The sequence below is a fragment of the Hippocampus bargibanti genome, linkage group LG03, assembly GCF_051943395.1.
Source record: "Hippocampus bargibanti isolate YZ-2025 linkage group LG03, ASM5194339v1, whole genome shotgun sequence".
NCBI classification, from domain to species: domain Eukaryota; kingdom Metazoa; phylum Chordata; class Actinopteri; order Syngnathiformes; family Syngnathidae; genus Hippocampus; species Hippocampus bargibanti.
In genome coordinates, this window is record NC_142736.1 from 24,865,093 (window position 1) to 24,883,476 (window position 18,384).

Consider the following 18,384-nt stretch of genomic DNA (forward strand, 5'->3'; position numbering starts at 1 on the left):
TACATACACAAACACGAGCAAGCAGGCGCAAAATAAACATTTCCCTGTAAATTTAAAACAAATGTAAAACTAGCCAAACCTGCTGCGCAGTCAAACCTTTGGACAGCACTGATAGCATCAGTGATTTAAACGCTTAAAGGGCAACCGGCGTCACTTTTTTGTTTTTTAACTGACATCAGAAAAACATTTTATAGCATCTAAAATATCCAAAACACGCAGTATGGTATTTTTATTCAAATGCAAAGCACCAATAAAAATGACTTAGTGTCCAAAATCTGCAAAAAATTGAGCTGCGAATTGGGCATTTTCAGAAAGTCCCGCCCCCAGTTCGTGACGTCTTCCCAAGACGTCTTGCATTGCTGCAGAAAAAAAACAATGGCTTCAGATTCGGATAATATGCTTTCTTGTTACACATCCAGTTATGAATATGATTCAAATAGTTCTGAATAGGAAAGCATACATGCTTGCAATCAATTAAATAATTTATTCCGTGTCATTTTGAGGCAAACGGGCAGGGGGGTCTCACCCAAAAAGAGGTAATAAAATGACCACCGAGCTGTGAGGAATGTATCAGCCCGTTTCCACAGGCTGATAAATTCTTCAATGGAGCTTGGATTCCCTCTGCTGGCGGCTTTTGGATGTAAAATAAGGTTTTCAAAAAAAACAGTACAGCAAAATACATTGACGTGATGGAAGGACCGCTACAATGCGTCTTTTTTACGGTGCAGGGCGGTCCTTTTCTGACGTCACGTGAGGACTCGTCACCAACTCAAAAACAAGACTTCCTGAATGTTCAGCGCGAGTCTTAAAACGTAAAATATAGCGATATGCGGTGGAATCTTATTAAAATACGCCCAGTAGAAGTCATTTGAAGCCATTTTACAAATTATGGACACAACTTGTCCGGCGACGTCGGTTGTCCTTTAAATCATAAGTTGAATATATACAGCTGAGTCATGACCGAGGTATTATATCATATACGCCACCGAAGGGTATTCGAAATAGTGTCTTGGGGGCGGGGTGGACAACCAGTTTGTGTGCATGCCTGTATTATCTTCACCAAATCTCAATACGTACCATCTATTGGCCTGAAAGACTCAAGAAATTCATTTTTCACAACTTAAAAGAAAATCTGTTTTCATCAAAGATAGTTTCTCATAAATTGCAAATGTCAAAATGTCCTTAAGTATGAGGAAGGATAGTGAATACGAACAGCAGACAGGATCAGCCGGAAATGTTGAAGCTGCATCAATGCCAGGCGAGCGCGACCAAAAAGTCATATTAGCATTGGAACGGACAAAAAGGTAGACTGGAGGGAATATGAGCGCACCAAATGGAGCCCAATGGAACACAGAGGGTATTCTCGAAGTAAATGTCAAACAAAAGGGCTGTTTTGACTGCCTGCCTGTCAACATAAAGTGCTTTATTGCAGGATTGCTACTGTCAAAGGTTATGACCTGTCATTTGACTACAACAAGCTATGTCAAAAATAGCAATGAACAGTGCTATACTCCCCCCCCCCCCCCCCCAAAAAAAAAACAAAAAATTATGTCTCCCTGCTCCAACATACTTAATACAAATGATTTCAATTATTTTCCCGCTTCTACAGAGCTTGCTGATGAGGTGATTATTTGAAACCAAGTGAGGAGGGAAACGTATGAAGCATCCAGGACACTGTTAAAATATAACTTAAAAAGGTTTTTCCATTGCAGGCATTAGAACAGAACTTCTTTTTTAGTTTTTTTTTGGCAATCAACCATTAGACATTGGGTGGTTCCATCTATCACGTCTACAGACTGCAGTTTGTCATTTTACTTGCGGCTCGCCACTGCGAGGCAAACCCCAAATGTTTCAACTTGGTTTCAGTTGCTGTTGAAAAGGTCATGCCTCTCTCACTCGTTATACAGTATACAAAACACTGAAGTGTTGGATAAATAGCATGAATGGGGACTGGCCATGTGCTGAAATAGCTGCAATGAACCCTGGAGATGTTATACCAATCACCTTATTGTTTAATAATAAACTGTACAGCTGGATAAATTTAAAGGGGATCATCATCAACTAGACATAAAGGAGGAATGACTAAGTAATGTTTTGATCATGTTTTATTTGTTTTGGACTTGTTTCGTTAGTGCTTTATCAGAGACTCAAGCATATCAATGGCATTTCCATTCGTTTTTATGGGGCAAGCTCATTTCACATACAACCGCTTAAGAGTTATGAATGTGGCCACAAAAATTATTCAAACCTGTTAGACAAGCTAATCGCTGTTGTTTGTTAGTTTTGAAAGACATGCCCACTTAAAAAATAAGCACTGCACACTGACCTCATGCCAGTAACTCCCTGCACGTTTTCTGGTCGATAACTTTGTGTGCATCTCTAGCTGTTTGAACCACCCATTCTGTCTTATTCAGAGAGTGAATTTGAAGCAGATTTTCCCCAATCTGACGCTTTCCACAGCAATCCAGACTTCACATACTCAGAGAAAACACAATAAACCTGAATCAAATGAGCATTTTAACATTGCAGCTGTCAGCGTACCTAATGATATGGCCAGTCAGCAAGGGTGCCCAACTCATCACAGCAGATGAGTCAGCATGACAAGTACGACTCATGTGATGGAAAGATGCTATTTTGATAGTATGTTATGATCATGTGGTACAATAGGTAAAGATGTCACAAGACAAAAAACACATTTTGAAATTATTTCAATGTTTTACACCATGCTAAATTGTTGCTGCAGGCCAGGGCAAAAAAGGCAATGCAGACAAAGGCCCAATTTGGTCTCCTTGTATTTTCCTGATTTGTCCACATAGGTGGATATATGACGAGAGGAAAATCCCATTGTTTTACATTTAGTTAAGTGTCTTATTCACAGCATTTTATGGGACATATTTCAACAATTATTTTACTCATACATGGACAGTCAGTGTCAAGTCTGGTCTTATTTATAATCCAGTGTTTATTTTGTGTTAACCATACAAATCTCCAAAAGTTGTGTGCAACATTTGCAGTCATTAGCGTGTCTTCTAAGTGATACTATAAGTGGCCATCATTGTGCTTCTTTTGGACAATATCCAGTACAATTGTCACACAATGAGACAATCAAATGTATCCAAACAGCACTATAAGGCAATGAATACGACTTGACGTATGAGGGTCCCCTTTAGTGGTAGATGAAAGAATCACTTAAGTCTAAACACAGTAGAATTGTGTTATAAATGCCAAATACATGTATTTGCAGTCAATGTTTGATAGATGTTTGTTACTTTATATTTCACTGCATTTTTTATTTATAATTTAAGAGTTGAAGAGTGTATAAAAAAAGTTACATTCAAAAATAATTGTTTAAGAACACCTTGCAGTACTTCAACCATTCATTTACCTGACACGATCTTCTCTATGCAAGTCACAGAAAAATCCTTTGCTCTCTAGTGTGGTTCCTGCAACCTGCTCAACAAGTTTCAATTATTATACTTGCAAATCTGTCTTTGCTGATAGGCACACGTAACGTGAAATATACATCGGGGGCAGATATTTCACTATGAATTCGCAATTTCGCTTGAAAGCACAAGTTACCCCCAGTCCCAATCACGTTCTGTGAGTTCAATACATTTCACGGTTAGAATCGTCGTCTTTAGGGCGGAGTTTTTTAAAATTAATTTGTTACATTAATGGTAGGATTGGGACATGACACATTGAAAGCGAGAACGGACACCTAACATAGCAATTTACAACATTTCAACTTACCCTTAAGCGCTGTCTCTCTCGCTCGGTCAGTAAAACACATCTTTCCGCCTTTTCCAAATGTTCTAAGTTAATATCCTGCTTCGGGGGATCCTTTTCCGACGTCTTTTACTGTCCGACAAGAAGCGAAAGACAGAAAGAAATGTTGGAAGTGTTTGGCTTTGCTCCTACTTCTCGGGAAGACCTGTTGCTGACAGCTCTCGTTGAATATGTCACACCAACAACATGGCTGACGACCATTGAAGTCGGCTGCCTCGCCTTCTGGTGCCGAGTGGCTGCGCTGCTCAGCCGCAACGTTCACGCCAGTCCGGACAGGGTGGGAGGAGAGACGCGGGAACGGGGTGAAATGTGAACCAAGGCAAGGGAGGACCAACAACAACCGCAATGTCATTTCCCGGAAAAAAAGCTTTATGTACAAATTTCTATTGCCATTAATTTGGTCAGGCAGTTTACCTTTAACTATCATAAGGCGATGTCGTCCATCAACTTACAGTAAAATAGAAATGTAGGTATGAATCATTGGTTTTAAATGTAGTGCATAAAACATTTGTACGTTGAAGTATCTGCCATATTGAATGTGTCAATGTGGCGCAATTTACTTCGGCAGTTAAATCCCGCGAGTGAAGTGTGTGGAGTGGGAGGCAAAGAGGGAGAAAGAGATGTTCAGATGAAGGTGAAAAGTACTAAATACATTTAGTGCAAGGGACAATACAAAATACATAAAAAAACAACAATAAAATATATATTAAAATATTGCAGAAAATACCACTATTCTTAATTACATTATGCCTAAGGCATTCTTAACTTTCAGTGGCATAATCTAAATACCAACGTGCTTGCCAAAAATATGTTTTAAATATCTTTGTAGCTATTAGAACATTAGAGTTATCATACTGTACAGGTATTTTACAATGAGTAAATGGAGGCATGAGTGAATCGAGGGAACTGGATTGTTGTGTGCTAATTTTTTTCGACTTGTGCAAAAAATGTTAAAATACGTTTTTTTTTATGGGCAATAATGCTATAAGACTGGCCAACAACATGAACATTTTATCTGACCATATTAACTTTTTATATTGCACTTATTCGTGCTTTGTGCACTAACACAACCGTATTTGAGATATCCAACACCAAATTATGTTTAATAAATGGTGCATTAAAAACATGGAGCCCGGAAGGGTTGGGCTTTAACTTCTTGTTCTTCAGAAATTGTCGCTTTAGGCATTTAAGCAGTTTACTTAACGAATACAGTATCTATCTATCTAAGAAAATAAGTAAAGGTTCGATTTAGCCCGAAAATGAAACATGAATTGTTTACTTACCTATCTAACTCACGGAGCAGATAGGACACATTAAATTTGGCCAATGCGATCATCGTATCACATCAACCAGTACGCGACAAATTGTGTACTTTAACACTGAAAGGATATATGTGAATTGGACTACATGACCCGTTGTGCACCATGATGAGTTTGCAGCTTTTTACGACAGTTGTAAACAATTTTCATCGCAACGTACTCTGTTTTGTTTCTACTTCGAAAGACACTCACCTGTCAATTGAGGGCTTCAAACATGTTCAACAAAAAAACAAGGCGAAATTTTCGACAGAGAAAATGGGAATCGAGCGATGAGGAGGAAAAAACTGGGAATACTGCGGATGGAGCAGAGTCAGTGAAAGGGACACCAGTTGTGCCTTATAAACCGTCCAGACTTGGTCACAGCCGTGGGATATCGTACAGCTCAAAGCGCGAATCCGCTCCATTAAAGGTGGAGGAAAGTGATGGAGAAGACGTGGACACAGCCACCATGACGTCAGAAGACGAAGAAAATGGCAAAGACAATGATGCCACCAAGACAAAAACAAGCACCGTCCTCAGTTTCTCTGACGACAAAGAACGTAAATATTCATAAATGTGGAAAACGCCAGATTATTTGGTCGCCAAATTAGCAATTAGCCAAGTATGTATTGTATTGTATTTTGTACTGCCACCCCCATTTCAAGCTCAGATAACTGTAGACTCATATGACTTGCAGCAGTGTTCCGTTATACTCCTGTCTGTCAATATGCGTAGTCACTGAATATTGTGTCTCGTGTTTCTGTTCAGCTCTAGAACCCGAGTTTAAACTAAAAAGGTCCGTTGATAAAGACGTCTTTTTCCAAGTGAGGAAAAAGGAAGCTCCATCTGCCAGGAACAACCATAATGCTGGTAGGTAACTCTCCATCTCAAGCCTCGACATGGTGCACATGTGGGATATGAACTTGCACAAAAGAAATCACTGGTCTTAACATTGCTAAAATGTGGTGTCTGGATGGACTAATCGTTACATTTCTTTCATTTGTCTCCAGAACCAGAAAGGAACCTCACAAATGCTTGTGTAACGCAAAATGATGACACCCAAGCATCACCACAAAGTTCTCACCAAAGTGATGACGATGATGAGGAAGTGTTGAATGATGATGGAGATGATGATGAGAGTGATGCCATTTCCTCTTCCTCCAGCTCAAAATGCAGCTTCTCTGCTGTCAAGCCAGGTAGGTGGTTGTTGGATAACTTACCTGTCATATTGTGCTACAATATCTTGAGTAAATGCCAACTGTTGCTGTGCATTTATTTTGTGTTCAGTTGTGATCCCCAATGCAAGGACGATTGAAGCAGCCAAAAGGCAGCGGCGTAACATTAGAGCCCAGAAAGAGTTCATCCCCCTGGACAAAGATGGTCAAAACTCCTTGGGTAACACCCCAGAGCACTGCCTCAAGGAAGAAATGCAGGAGGAGGAAGAGGAGGACAAAGACAGAGTTAACGATGATGATGATGATCTTGATGATCATGACAGAAGAATAGAGTTCGCACCTCGATTAAAAAGCGTCAAGGAGAGGATTGCGGAGAAACTTGGTATGGAAGAAATAGAACATGACCATTTATAGAAACATGTAATCGAATATCTACCAGTTAAGAATCACAGGAATAGAGAGTGTATGCAATTTACAGGTCTGTGATGATTGATTGAAGTGATGTTTTTTGTCAGGAGAGAGTGTTGACTGTCTGTCCGGAAGTGACGAAGAAGAGCAGGAACTTTGGGAGGAGACACAAATAGAGAAGGGAGTCAAGAGACGGGCTGGTGGACAGGTCAGTTTACTACTTCTCCCGCACACTTTATAAACACACAGTCAAAAAATGACTACTGTCGGAAAATTGCACGCAATAAAACCAGATGTTCTTCATTCTTATAATTTTCCTCTGTTTTTAACTCAGTCACTGCCATTCACAAATTTATTCGGGAATTGAAAATATGACATAGAGCGCCATTCACAATTTTTTTCGGGTTTTGTTTTTTTGTGTTTGGGTGCCTGATAAAGCACTGGCCATGGCCTCAGGCCATGTTCATTCTTTTCCACAAGGGGCAGCATTTCCCTTTGTTAGGGTTTCAGCGGTTGTTAAAGCACTCTATAAATCAATAAGTATGTATTGTATTGTATTTTGTACTGCCACCCCCATTTCAAGCTCAGATAACTCCAGACTCATATGACTTACTCTTTTTCTGATGAAAGAAGAGAGTGTAAGGTTTCTAACGTTGTATTGAATGTTTATGTAGTCCTCAAACTCAATATTCTGTGGGTCCTGAAATTCGAGTGACAATGACAAAGACTGGCACTGCAATGGACACATTTTTGCACGTCTGGCAGTGAATGAGTTTAACTACGGTGATATTTCTATTGATTAAAGAAAGATGTAAAAATGTGGAGGCTTTTGAGAAGCTGCAACAGTTTTATGAAATTTAAATTCCATTGTCAATATTTTTGGCCATTGAAGTTGCCCTGACGGTTTTTCCCACTTTGTTTTGCACTCAGAGCCCATCTGGCAGTGAGTCCAGCAGCTACTGCAGCAGTAGCTTCCAGCGCGATGAACATCTGACAAGTCACAAGAAATCAACAGGGCTCAAGATCCCAAAGATCCTCCCCTCTGTCACCGTCTCAATGGTTAAACGAAGGATAGCTGGAAAGTATGTTTGCGGTAAAAATCACTTCCCGCTTTGCCCAAGAGGTTTAAATGTTCCAAGTGATCATGTTTGTTTGCAGACTTGACTCTCTGAAAGAGGTACACAGTGCGCGGCGGGCTCAGCTGAGTCGGACGGAGGGAGATGCTGAGAGTGCGAAAACCTCTGTGGAATCTCTGGAAGAAATCTCATTAGAAAAACAACTAAAGTTTTACAGAGAGATGACCCTTTTTGCCCACAATTTGGTGGATTGTCTGCAGGAGAAGGTAAGACACATAATGACCGTTGGATTTATAAATGCTCAGAACATGTTTTTACGTCCTATTTCAGTTGTTGGTCTTTTGACTCAAGGCTCTCTTTGAGTACAGATTGTTGAAATCAACTCATTGGAGTTGGAGCTTCACACGCTACTTTCGAGCCAGATGATGGCACTGTGTACCCAGAGACAACAGAAGATCCAGGAACACGCCCAGCATCTGCAGCAACTCAGCTGTGAGTAGGCTACATTAACAATACATCCATGATCCACAATAAAACAATCACTTTACACATTTTTGTGACCTACTGTTTCATCTCAGCTAGTGACTGTTCCACCATTGGAGCTGACACTGAAAGGTGAGTTGGCTTCAATCTTAATTTATTAATAAATCTGGTTCGTGTCCACGGAAATGGAGCAGTGGTGTGTAATTGTTTACACAGCTCTTGTTAAACATACCTAATAAAATGACAATTTTATAAATGCCCCTCGAGCCATTAAAGTGAGGAACTTTAGTCACGACTACAATGAAAAGTAATTAAAAACCAGAGTTGTTCTCACGGGTTCATGTTGAATATGTATGACTGATTCCACTGGGTCACGATTTATATCGTCGCACTGCCTTGAGCATCACACTCAGGCTGGAATGAATAGAGAGTAAAACTACTGTACTTCTCATATTGCAGAGTTGAAAGTGCTTCTCATACACCTGTAGAAGACTGCGATGTACCTGAAGATGCCCCACTTTCAAGTGAGGAGGAAGAACATTTAGAGGAGACAGGTAAGAACAAAATCTGTCGACTTTGTATCCACTTAATCCATGACACACATTCATCTGCTTTCACTCCAGCTGCCATCATGCTGAAATCCAAGGAGGTCTTTTCTGACGTTCATGACGACTTTCATGACGTTAAAAGGATTTTATCTCGCTTTGAGGAATGGAGAAGCTTCTACTCTGACTCTTACCACACTGCCTATATCTCTCTCTGCTTGCCCAAGTTGCTGAACCCCATCATAAGGCAGCAGCTGCTTGGATGGAATCCTCTAAAGGTGCTTATACGCCCAAAACGCCATGACGTGTGCAGCTGATTTCGGGTCATTCAGGTGTGTGTCTTTATGCGTCAGGATGCCAACGCGGACTTTGAAAAGCTCCCGTGGTTCACTGCAGTGGAGACGTTTTGTCACGGCCATGGTCACGAAGAGTTGGAAAATCTAGATCGAGAAATGCTCTCTAATGTCATCGAAAGGACAGTCATACCCAAAATAACTGGTATCACACACACCCGTTCTCATGTACTGTTTTTGGCCGTTGTTGGATGTGGAACAAGAGCTGACCTGCATTCTCCACTCTGAATTCAGCTTTTGTGGAGTTGATTTGGGATCCCATGTCCCTACGTCAGTCAGATTGTCTCACCGAGCTTTGTCACAGGCTGAGGGACGACTATTCGATCTTTGAAGGAGAACAGAGTAAGCCGGTCACGGTAAGCTTGTTTTTAAACATCCACAACAGACATCAATTTGGCAATATGTAGATTTCTGATCAAACTCCAGGATCAACTTAAATTACATTATAACCTTGACAGATTAACGTAACCTATTTTTTTTTTTTTTTTGCAATTGCAGTGCAATCAGGCGAGTTGTTTATCCATTTATGGATCTATAATACCTGCTGTGAATTGAACTATTGTAAGAGTTGGACATATGCATTAAAACATTTGTTTACCCTGAAATTCCACCTAAAAGCTTTGTCGAATGTCCTTCACCTTTTGTGAGTTGTATATTTTGTTGTCACTCATTCTTTTGCGCCATATTCATTATTTGCATTCATCTCCACAGGCGCTCACCAAAGCAGTGATTGGCCGACTGAAGAACTGTGTAGATGAAGACGTCTTCATTCCACTCTACCCCAAAAAGTGAGTTTATTTCCTTTACTTTTTAACTCCCCATGCTTTCATTGAAATATGTTATGAAAATAACTTTTCACTCTTACTTTATTAGACTCCTGGAGGACAGGTTGTCTCCTCACAGTCACTTTAGGAACCAACAGTTCTGGATGGCCATTAAGGTATGTAAGGTGACTCTTAGATATCACCGGCGCCTGACACCAGTGAATATTTTTTCATTGTTCTCAAGGGCATTTAAATCCATGTTTTTTTTGACTGCTCGTACCAGCTGCTAGGAAACCTGGGAAAATGGGAGCCACTGCTCCCTAATTCTGTGTTGAAGGAGCTGATGTTGGACAAACTGCTGTGCCGATACTTGATGATCACCCTTGGCAGCCAGTCACTGCCCAACAATGACATTCGTGCATGCAGAAGGGTAAGAGTGTGTGTGTGTGTGTGTGTGTGTGTGTGTGTGTGTGTGTGTGTGTGTGTGTGTGTGTGTGTGTGTGTGTGTGTGTGTGTGTGTGTGTGTGTGTGTGTGTGTGTGTGTGTGTGTGTGTGTGTGTGTGTGTGTGTGTGTGTGTGTGTGTGTGCGTGCGTAAAACCATAGTTCCTTTCTAAATGGCAGAGTTGGAAGAGCTCCAGTTCAACACTTTGTTGTAAACTTGTATTTTCCTGTCACTGTGAAGATCGCAGACAGCCTGCCAACCAGTTGGTTCAGTGAAAAGAATGAATGTTTGCCTCAGCTCCAGTCCTTCAAAAATCACCTTGTTCAGAAGGCTCACAATATTTGTAAACATCAACCTCCCGAAGCTTCAGACACAAGGTATTGAAAGTTCAACAATGCTTATGAGTTTTGATGTGTTTATGTAATTCATACTTGTTCCCTGTCTTCAGGCTTGCAGTGGTTGAAGTGCTACAAATTCTCAGTAGAATACGATGCCACAAAGCCATCATGAGCATATCTGAAAAATACCACTATGAGGATGTTGTCTACTCTCATCAGCTGCTCAATCAAGAGACGAAATAAACACTCATCAAAATATGGCAGGTTTCCTATTGAATCTGCTTCCATTCTACAACAAAGTGCTCAAAAACATGTCATGCTCATCACCACCGAGAGCAACAATATTTTTGTAAACAACTCATAGTTTCTATATGGGAATGGACTATTTTTATAAATAAAATTGATTTTATTTTAATGTTGTTTTTCTCTTGATTTCCCAGAAAAGGTGGCTCCTTGCCGCACTATGATGTACAAATAACATTGAAAACAGCTACTCTATCAACTGAAATGCAAATTTGATCAGGATAAGCAGTGGTGGCAAACTGTGTATACCGGTACTTCAGAAGAACAGAAATTTGTGTATTAAAAATACTATTAAAGGAAGTATTCAACTGCTTTCAGAAAAACAGTACAGACTGAAGTTAAAATGTATTTCATCATATACGGTACCAAGTCAATAACTTAGCATAGTGTAGAAAATAAAGTATTTTTTTTACCTTTGCAAAATGTATTTGTAACAGCTGCAGTTGTTGTGAAAGTGTTATATAAATCTGGATATGTTTTGTGTGTGTGTTGCATTTTATATTTCTTAAAGCAATTTTTCCCCATTACATTGCATTAAGATCAAATACTGTACATACTGGTGAAATGCTTCCGAGAACAGTCATAACTTATGAATGCCACAAGACATCTGTTTGAGAAGATGGCTTTATTTTTAGCACACAGCAAAATGTATCACAAACACACACGATACCCACTATCTGCAAACTTCACTCACATTTGAATGCAAACGTGTCTGAAGTAAGATCAACACGCTCTTTGACATCATTTCAGGCCACAAAGCAACATATACGTTGCATAGGAATATTTCAGTTTGTGCACTAATTAACATTCTTATGAGCACATATTTGGAGAAGATAACTATGGTGATTATCTACCAAAAAATAAATGCATTCAAAAAAGTTTGCATACAGACACACACAAGGCCGATATTCTCTATAGCACACAAACTGCTTTCCCAGTGCTTATAAAGCTGTCATGTTTAAAAGTAATGCTGATTGTATGAGAAGAAAATGCTGGATTGTATCTAAAAAGCATGCCTGTAATTGATCAGCCTAAGTGCCGATCATTGCAATTGGCGAGTTATTAATGTTGCATTCTGCAGAAAAACAGGTAAAAAAAAATATTGTTACAAGAGCGTTGTTGGAACGTAATTTGTCAATTTTGACGGAGCTTTCCTGAATTGGAAACATTCAAGCTGTTATTCTGCAACGCTTCAAGTACACTGCAGAGCATATTGTTGTTTGTGCAAGGAACCTTATTAGATGACGGAGAACTGGATCCCATGCTTGTCGAGGCGCTTGATCAGAGTGGTTTTTGCAAATGCAGCTCCTGGTGTATATACTCCTCCACTGGTGAAGCAGGGGGAAACAATTTTTCTTAGCAAACTCCCAGGGCATAAATATAAAACAACTGTGCTCAGATTGGTTCAATACCTATGGATCATTATATCGGGGGGGGGGGGGGGGATAAAGTTCAAAAGTAAACTTGTCAGACTGCAATTTTTCAGGTTGATGACTCACCTCTTGGGCAAGACTGTTGATTCGTTGAGGATTGTCAGAGCTGCCTGCACGAAAGCAATGGGTGTGGCCACATAGCCACATTCTAAAAAGGGAGAAAACAAACATTAATCAATGCGTCTAAAAGATTGAGAGCTTTGTGATTCTTTTTAAACCTGCCTTTCTCATAGATTTTAAACAAATGGTATCGCTTACCCGGTCCTTGAACCAGGGTGCAAATCTTGCCATTAGGTTTCCCTTGGGTGGGATCCAGACCCTCTGTGTAACCCACTCCATAGAAAGCAAATCGGAATGAGGACGATTCCATCTGAAGTGCATAAACAGTACATATGTTATTTAGAATTCGAATAGAAATAGAATAGAGCTATGATTTAATTCTACAATAATTTTCGTCTCTGTTCTTTCAGCCTGGTAGTTCACCTGTTTCCGAGTTGGACCAGCCTTGGTGAAGAGTCCAAAAGAGAAGAATTCTGGGTGCTGGGAAGCAACATAAAACATTAAGCATACAAATACAAACACTTGAGTTCTGTATAAAATTCCCATATTTGTCACTTTACCTTGACAAGAAGGTTTCGTCCAAAAGTGAACTTGACCAAGAACCAGAACATCATGCCGGCAAACATCAATTTGATGACATTACCAATACCACCAATGCCTGCATAGGCTCCATACTGCACCTGGAGCAGAGTGTTTAGTGGATTCATGTTGGAAAATCGTATGCCTTCACACACAAACCCCAAAATTTGATACCCATTTTTTATGCCACCTACAAGGCGAGCAATAGTTGAAGCAACATACATATTTCTGTCCTGGCCGCTCAATACAATATTATGAGTGAATTCTCACATCACGCCTTTAGTAAGCCATTCTTACACCGACATGGCAATTAAAAATATGAAAATGTTACTTCAAGGACAACCAACGCCGCCGGACAAGTTGTGTCCATAATTTGTAAAATCACTTAAAATGACTTCTACTGAGTGTATTTTACAAAGATTCCACCGCATATAGCTATATTTTACGTTTTAAGACCCGTGCTGAATATTCAGCAAGTCTTGTTTTCGAGTGGGTGACGATTCCTGATGTGACGTCACGTCAGGAACGCCCCTGACCGAGAAAACGACACACAATGCATTTTGCGGTACTTTGTTTGGTCTGAAAACTTTGTGTTGATGGCGAGATTAGAAGGAAAACACATAAATAATGAGATGGTGAATCGTTGTGTGTTGCACCAAGACTACTATTTGATACTAGTTGACACAAATTCCCAGCAGAAAATCAGCGCATTTGCAATGGAGATTGGGCGCCATCTTGTGCATATTCTGGGACGCTACATTGGAGTCCTGACGGCTCGGATTGATACGGAAGGACTTTAATCGATTGCAAACATTTATGCTTTCCTCTTCAGAACTATTTGAATCATATTCATAACTGGATGATTAACAAGAAAGCATCTTCTCCGAATCTGAAGTCATTGTTTTGATTCTAGAGCAAGGCAAGACGTCCTGGCGTGATGTCACGAACAAGGGGGCGGGACCTTCTGAAATTCAACATCTCCGAGGTCATTTTGAAGTACTACATAGTTTTGGAACACAAACTCATTTTTATTGGTGTTTTGCATTTGACTAAAATATCAGCCTGTGTGTTTTGGGTATTTTAGATGCTATAAAAGGTTGTTCTGATGTCAGTTAGGAAACAAAAAAAAAATTGTGTCGGTTGTTCTTTAACACATTATTTGTGCACTGAACAAAGTTTTTATGAAGGTGATAGACTGATGCAATTTCCTATTATGTCAAATGGGAAGGGATTGCAATTATTTATTTTTTTACAAACACTAACTGGAGTGTCTTGATTTTCTTCCACCAGGAACCGCTGTGTTCGCTTGACGACAGACGGATCAGAACCCATGAAGGGCACTGTGTACTGCTGGATCTCGTTACTGTGGAACAGCGTACCCCTACAAAAGACACCGTTCAGTTCAGCTTTAATTCTCCAACACATTTTAATTTTTTAAACCACTGTTTATCAACTTCCTCAAATCAAAAACATACATGTACTGTATGTAATTCAGTACAGTATTCAACTGTGATTACAAGATTTTTAAGGGGAATTAGTCCTGAGCCTTTTGCCAAAATAAAAAAAAAAAATAACTTGATAAAAGCCCCGTTCGAATGCTGCGGGTCAGGAGGTTTATTAACTCGAACGATGGAGAGTCAGCATGCGAGTGTCTGGGCGTTAGCTGTGATTGACAGCAGCTCCGGAATGAGTGGGGCCATTGTGTTTGTTCATTTTGCTGTTTACTCAGCATTAAATAGAGGGCAAATATGGCTCTCTTTTACTACATGTGATGACATCACATATTTCTACACTATAAAAAAATAAATAATGGTAGGCACATGGTAGATAAACTACAGTAAGTTTTGTAAAGCTTCAAAAACGGAGCTGAAAAAGATACAATACCTGCGTTTCAGCTTGGTGCCAACGGAAGGCAACGGTTTATGGTTAAACCTCCGGCGAAGACTCTGAAGATTTTGGCTGTCTGCAAAGCCATAGATGGCGGACTGCCAGGTGCCATCATGGATGCATCCTCCCTGTTGGGAGACGACGAAACACATTCAGTCACATGAAGTAAATCTTCCTCAACATCTGGAATCTTTTCACTTACATCCGGACCAGAATCGACAGTCAGGAAGCTCTCCAATGCAGTGAGAGTACCTGAAGACGACATGACAAAATATTGGTAATTTGGGAGAAAGAAAATTTAAAGTAGAGTTCAACAGTTGGTTGGAATCATGCAAAAATGCAAGAATATCCGTGTACCCTTGAACTGCTCTTTGGTGTACAGGACCCCCATGTCAGCAGGTATGGAGTCAAATCCGCAGCTTCCGATGATGTACACGCCCTTTTCAGCCGCCAGATTATGGTAGTTCAGTTGCATGCCCTCCAAAAACTGCACACAAACACAAAACAGTAATAATAATAATACATTTCATTTATAAGCGCCTTTCAAAACTCTCAAGGACACTTTACAGTCACAGGATATTGAGTAGAGCACCTCATGAGAATAGTCAGTCCGTCATATCCTGTGTGTATTTTAAAAAACAAACAAAACATTCAACACATCTATCTTTATATAATATCTACTATCTTTGTGACTGCTTTATTTTCTGTACATGATAGTTGTCCATGTTAAGTGCTGTGTTACAGCTTCAGCTGTTGTTAAAGCGCTATATAAATCAATATGTAATGCACCACATGATAGTTGCCATGTTTTTACTTGAATGTCAAAATATATGGTTTGAATTTCGAATTAAGAAATGTAGAAAAGGCTTTTAGCAAAACACACTGACAAAATTCTAATTGCAAAATTAAAATGTGACGTAAAATTGGAAAACAGCGAGTTTCTTTACGGATAGATAAAATGAAACGCTCCATTTCTTTTTCAACTTTCTCCCCTCCAAATTTTGCTGCTTTAAAATGCGAATTTCTCCATTGTGAGATAAATCAAGGTTTTCTCCTTTTATCATATCTTCTGAGCACTTGTCTTCCTTTGCAGAATGACGGGAAATGTTTAACTTATTCATAATCACATAGTCTAGTGATTTGCAGTATTAAATTTAATTTGAGCATAGAAGTCTTTTGATTCAGCAGGCCTATGCATGATGTTATCCATTGGTTCGGTAATATCTCAACTCCACACGTACCTGAGGTTCTCCAGAGATGTCAAGGTGATGAGCACCATTTTCCACACAGGCTTTAACCACTGGCTCACCAAAGAACCGGTACTGTTAACACAAAGACAAATCGATGCGGAAAATATTACAGCTATCCCTCAATCAAATAAATAATTTTCTTTTACGTGGTATATTTCATGTCCCGGTTTAGTTACTGATCGGGTAAACAGTTGTGAGTAATTGGGCAGATTTCTGTTTGGAAAAAAGAACCTGAATAAGTTACTAGATGCAAAGCAGCATTGCTGGACACAACACATTTTTGTGCGCTATCAGACTGTGGCTTTCATTGTATAAATGAATACTGCAGTGTGTGAGATGGTCAGAGGAAGGGGGGGGGGTCAACAGTCACAAGGGAATAATAATGTAAATGTTGGCTCCAAATGTACGCGTCACTAGACTCAGCAAACTCTCGCTTCATTAAAAAAAGAGGTGTTCTACTTACAGGTCCCACACAGTTGAGAACAATGACAGCCTGCTTGCACATGGCTGCCAGAGAGTCAGGTTCCTCTACATCTGCAATAATGATGTCCACTTGGGTCCTTAGGTCGGGCTTTGCTGCAATGCGAGAAGAGCTTCAGTGGAATCCAACATGAAAAGTGACCAGGACATCAATTGTTCGCAAACCTCAGAGTATGCTGGCATGATTTCCCCCAATTTACCACCACTTTAAAAGAGGGGAAGATTCAGTTGAGGAAACCAAAATCTTTCTCGCACAGGTGCTTCTCAGTTAAACAGAACGTCATGGAAAAACTGATTTATTTCAGTTTAGTGTTTCAACTGATTCACTGCGCACAATGTGAAATACATTAACTTAAAAGAAAAAATCTGAACTGCATTTATAGAGTACTTAAGACAAAACACCACCAATAACGCGTTGTACAAGGATCTTAAAGAAGAAAGATCGCTGTTTCAGTGTTCTTGAAAAATTAATACTTTAACATATCCATCTGCCTTGGATCAAAAATGGAATTAACAACAGCCACAATTTCCATCCATCCATTGTCCGTACCGCTTATTCCTCATTTGGGTGGCGGGGGGGTCCTGGGACCTCTTTCCAATTGAAAAAAAAAAAACATATTGGACACTTTTTGATTTTGATAAACTGCATGGGGGCTCAACGGGATGTAATGCATAAAAGTGACTGGGTTGAAACCCCATCACTTCTCTTTGCTGTTCATTGAAATTCAAGATTGGACCTGGTATGTTCCATCAGCTGTTGTACACTCCCAAAAGACAAAGACAAATGTGGGTGAGGAGGGGATGAAAGAGACGATCAAACCATGCCCATCTAATCCTCTGCCATGGACACAGAAATGTTCCCCGGTTTTAATCTAGCGATGGGCTTAACTTTCCAATTTTAGAATGTTACATGGAAACCACTGTGGACCTGGAAAATTATTCACATACCTGTACTTGATTCGCGTTTTGCATCACGTTCCAACCTAGGCATTGCAGATCATGTTCCAAAAATACCCTTTTGCACATGCGTCGCAAAATTTGTGTTGAATATCAGCGATTTGCATTGTTAGCGGGCGTTGTACTTTGGAGTTCAGCAGCGAAGGTCCAAATTACCAATTCAGTTATCAGTAGACTTGAATAAAGGTGAAATCAGATAAGTCTTAGAATGCCAATCGAATGGTCATTCAATGTTTTACTGTATTTAGTCAAGCAAAAAGGCAATACTCAGCAACTACACGCCAATAAAATAAAAACAGGAATACGTTCTGAAAGCCACTAAAGTAACCCCGATACATACAGAGGACAGAGGCAGCTTGCTCCAAAACTTGTTCCAACTTCTGCCTGCTCCTTCCAGCTACGGCCCAATTCAGGTTCCCTCGTGGACCCTCAGACGCCGTCCGGGCTACCTCCTCCACCACAAACTGTCCCGTGAAACCGGAGGCTCCGAAGATCACCAAATGGTAAGGTCTGCTGGATGATGTGAGAACATTCGCCATGATGACAGCAGTAAATCGCAGAGGAGGACGGCAACACCTGACTGCAGTTATCTACCCGGAAGAAGAGTGAGAAACTGGTGTGCGTCTGTGCATATTTATTGTCGATCTGACACCAAGTAAACGTAACCATTAACAGTATCGTGATAACGATACCAATATTATGAGTGATTCAGATGAATCCTGAATAAGAAATTGAATTCATACTATTTTAAATAAATATTGATGGC

At 40.0% G+C, this 18,384-nt stretch overlaps 3 protein-coding genes across 4 annotated transcripts in view; 1 reads left to right on the top strand and 2 right to left on the bottom strand.

Moving 5' to 3' along the window:
- Positions 1-4,044, bottom strand: part of itsn2b (intersectin 2b) — a 28,195-nt gene extending 24,151 nt beyond the window's left edge. For both annotated transcript variants that reach the window (XM_088992762.1, XM_088992761.1), the window contains exon 1: positions 3,751-4,044. The gene's annotated coding sequence lies outside the window, so the exon portion shown is untranslated. The remainder of the gene's footprint in view (positions 1-3,750) is intronic.
- Positions 4,045-5,274: 1,230 nt separating this feature from the next.
- Positions 5,275-11,479, top strand: gcfc2 (GC-rich sequence DNA-binding factor 2). Its single transcript, XM_088992763.1, has 18 exons — positions 5,275-5,644; positions 5,853-5,954; positions 6,095-6,280; positions 6,372-6,641; positions 6,775-6,875; positions 7,598-7,749; positions 7,826-8,009; positions 8,112-8,235; positions 8,322-8,358; positions 8,686-8,780; positions 8,850-9,049; positions 9,125-9,269; positions 9,359-9,480; positions 9,836-9,912; positions 9,998-10,064; positions 10,172-10,318; positions 10,572-10,708; positions 10,780-11,479. Exons 1-18 carry the CDS (start codon positions 5,320-5,322, stop codon positions 10,910-10,912), a joined length of 2,604 nt encoding a protein of 867 aa, XP_088848889.1. The 5' UTR covers positions 5,275-5,319; the 3' UTR covers positions 10,913-11,479.
- A 99-nt stretch (positions 11,480-11,578) lies between these two features.
- On the bottom strand, positions 11,579-18,225 carry LOC148900802 (saccharopine dehydrogenase-like oxidoreductase). Its single transcript, XM_088992770.1, has 12 exons — positions 17,959-18,225; positions 16,645-16,757; positions 16,173-16,253; positions 15,289-15,418; positions 15,134-15,183; positions 14,929-15,059; positions 14,308-14,425; positions 13,026-13,145; positions 12,889-12,945; positions 12,664-12,775; positions 12,472-12,553; positions 11,579-12,300 (listed from the first exon to the last, which is right to left on the bottom strand). Exons 1-12 carry the CDS (start codon positions 18,155-18,157, stop codon positions 12,210-12,212), a joined length of 1,284 nt encoding a protein of 427 aa, XP_088848896.1. The 5' UTR covers positions 18,158-18,225; the 3' UTR covers positions 11,579-12,209.
- Between the last annotated feature and the right edge of the window lie 159 nt (positions 18,226-18,384).

Bases quoted from the DNA above. Each gene is read 5' to 3' on its own strand.
- gcfc2 (XM_088992763.1), top strand. From the start codon at position 5,320: ATGTTCAACAAAAAAACAAGGCGAAATTTTCGACAGAGAAAATGGGAA. The intron at 6,281-6,371 runs GTAGGTGGTTGT...TTTTGTGTTCAG, and splicing joins CTTCTCTGCTGTCAAGCCAG to TTGTGATCCCCAATGCAAGG. The intron at 9,913-9,997 runs GTGAGTTTATTT...TTACTTTATTAG, and splicing joins ATTCCACTCTACCCCAAAAA to ACTCCTGGAGGACAGGTTGT.
- LOC148900802 (XM_088992770.1), bottom strand. From the start codon at position 18,157: ATGGCGAATGTTCTCACATCATCCAGCAGACCTTACCATTTGGTGATC. The intron at 16,254-16,644 runs GTAAGTAGAACA...TTGTGTTAACAG, and splicing joins TTCTCAACTGTGTGGGACCT to TACCGGTTCTTTGGTGAGCC. The intron at 12,776-12,888 runs GTGAACTACCAG...TATGCACTTCAG, and splicing joins CTGGTCCAACTCGGAAACAG to ATGGAATCGTCCTCATTCCG.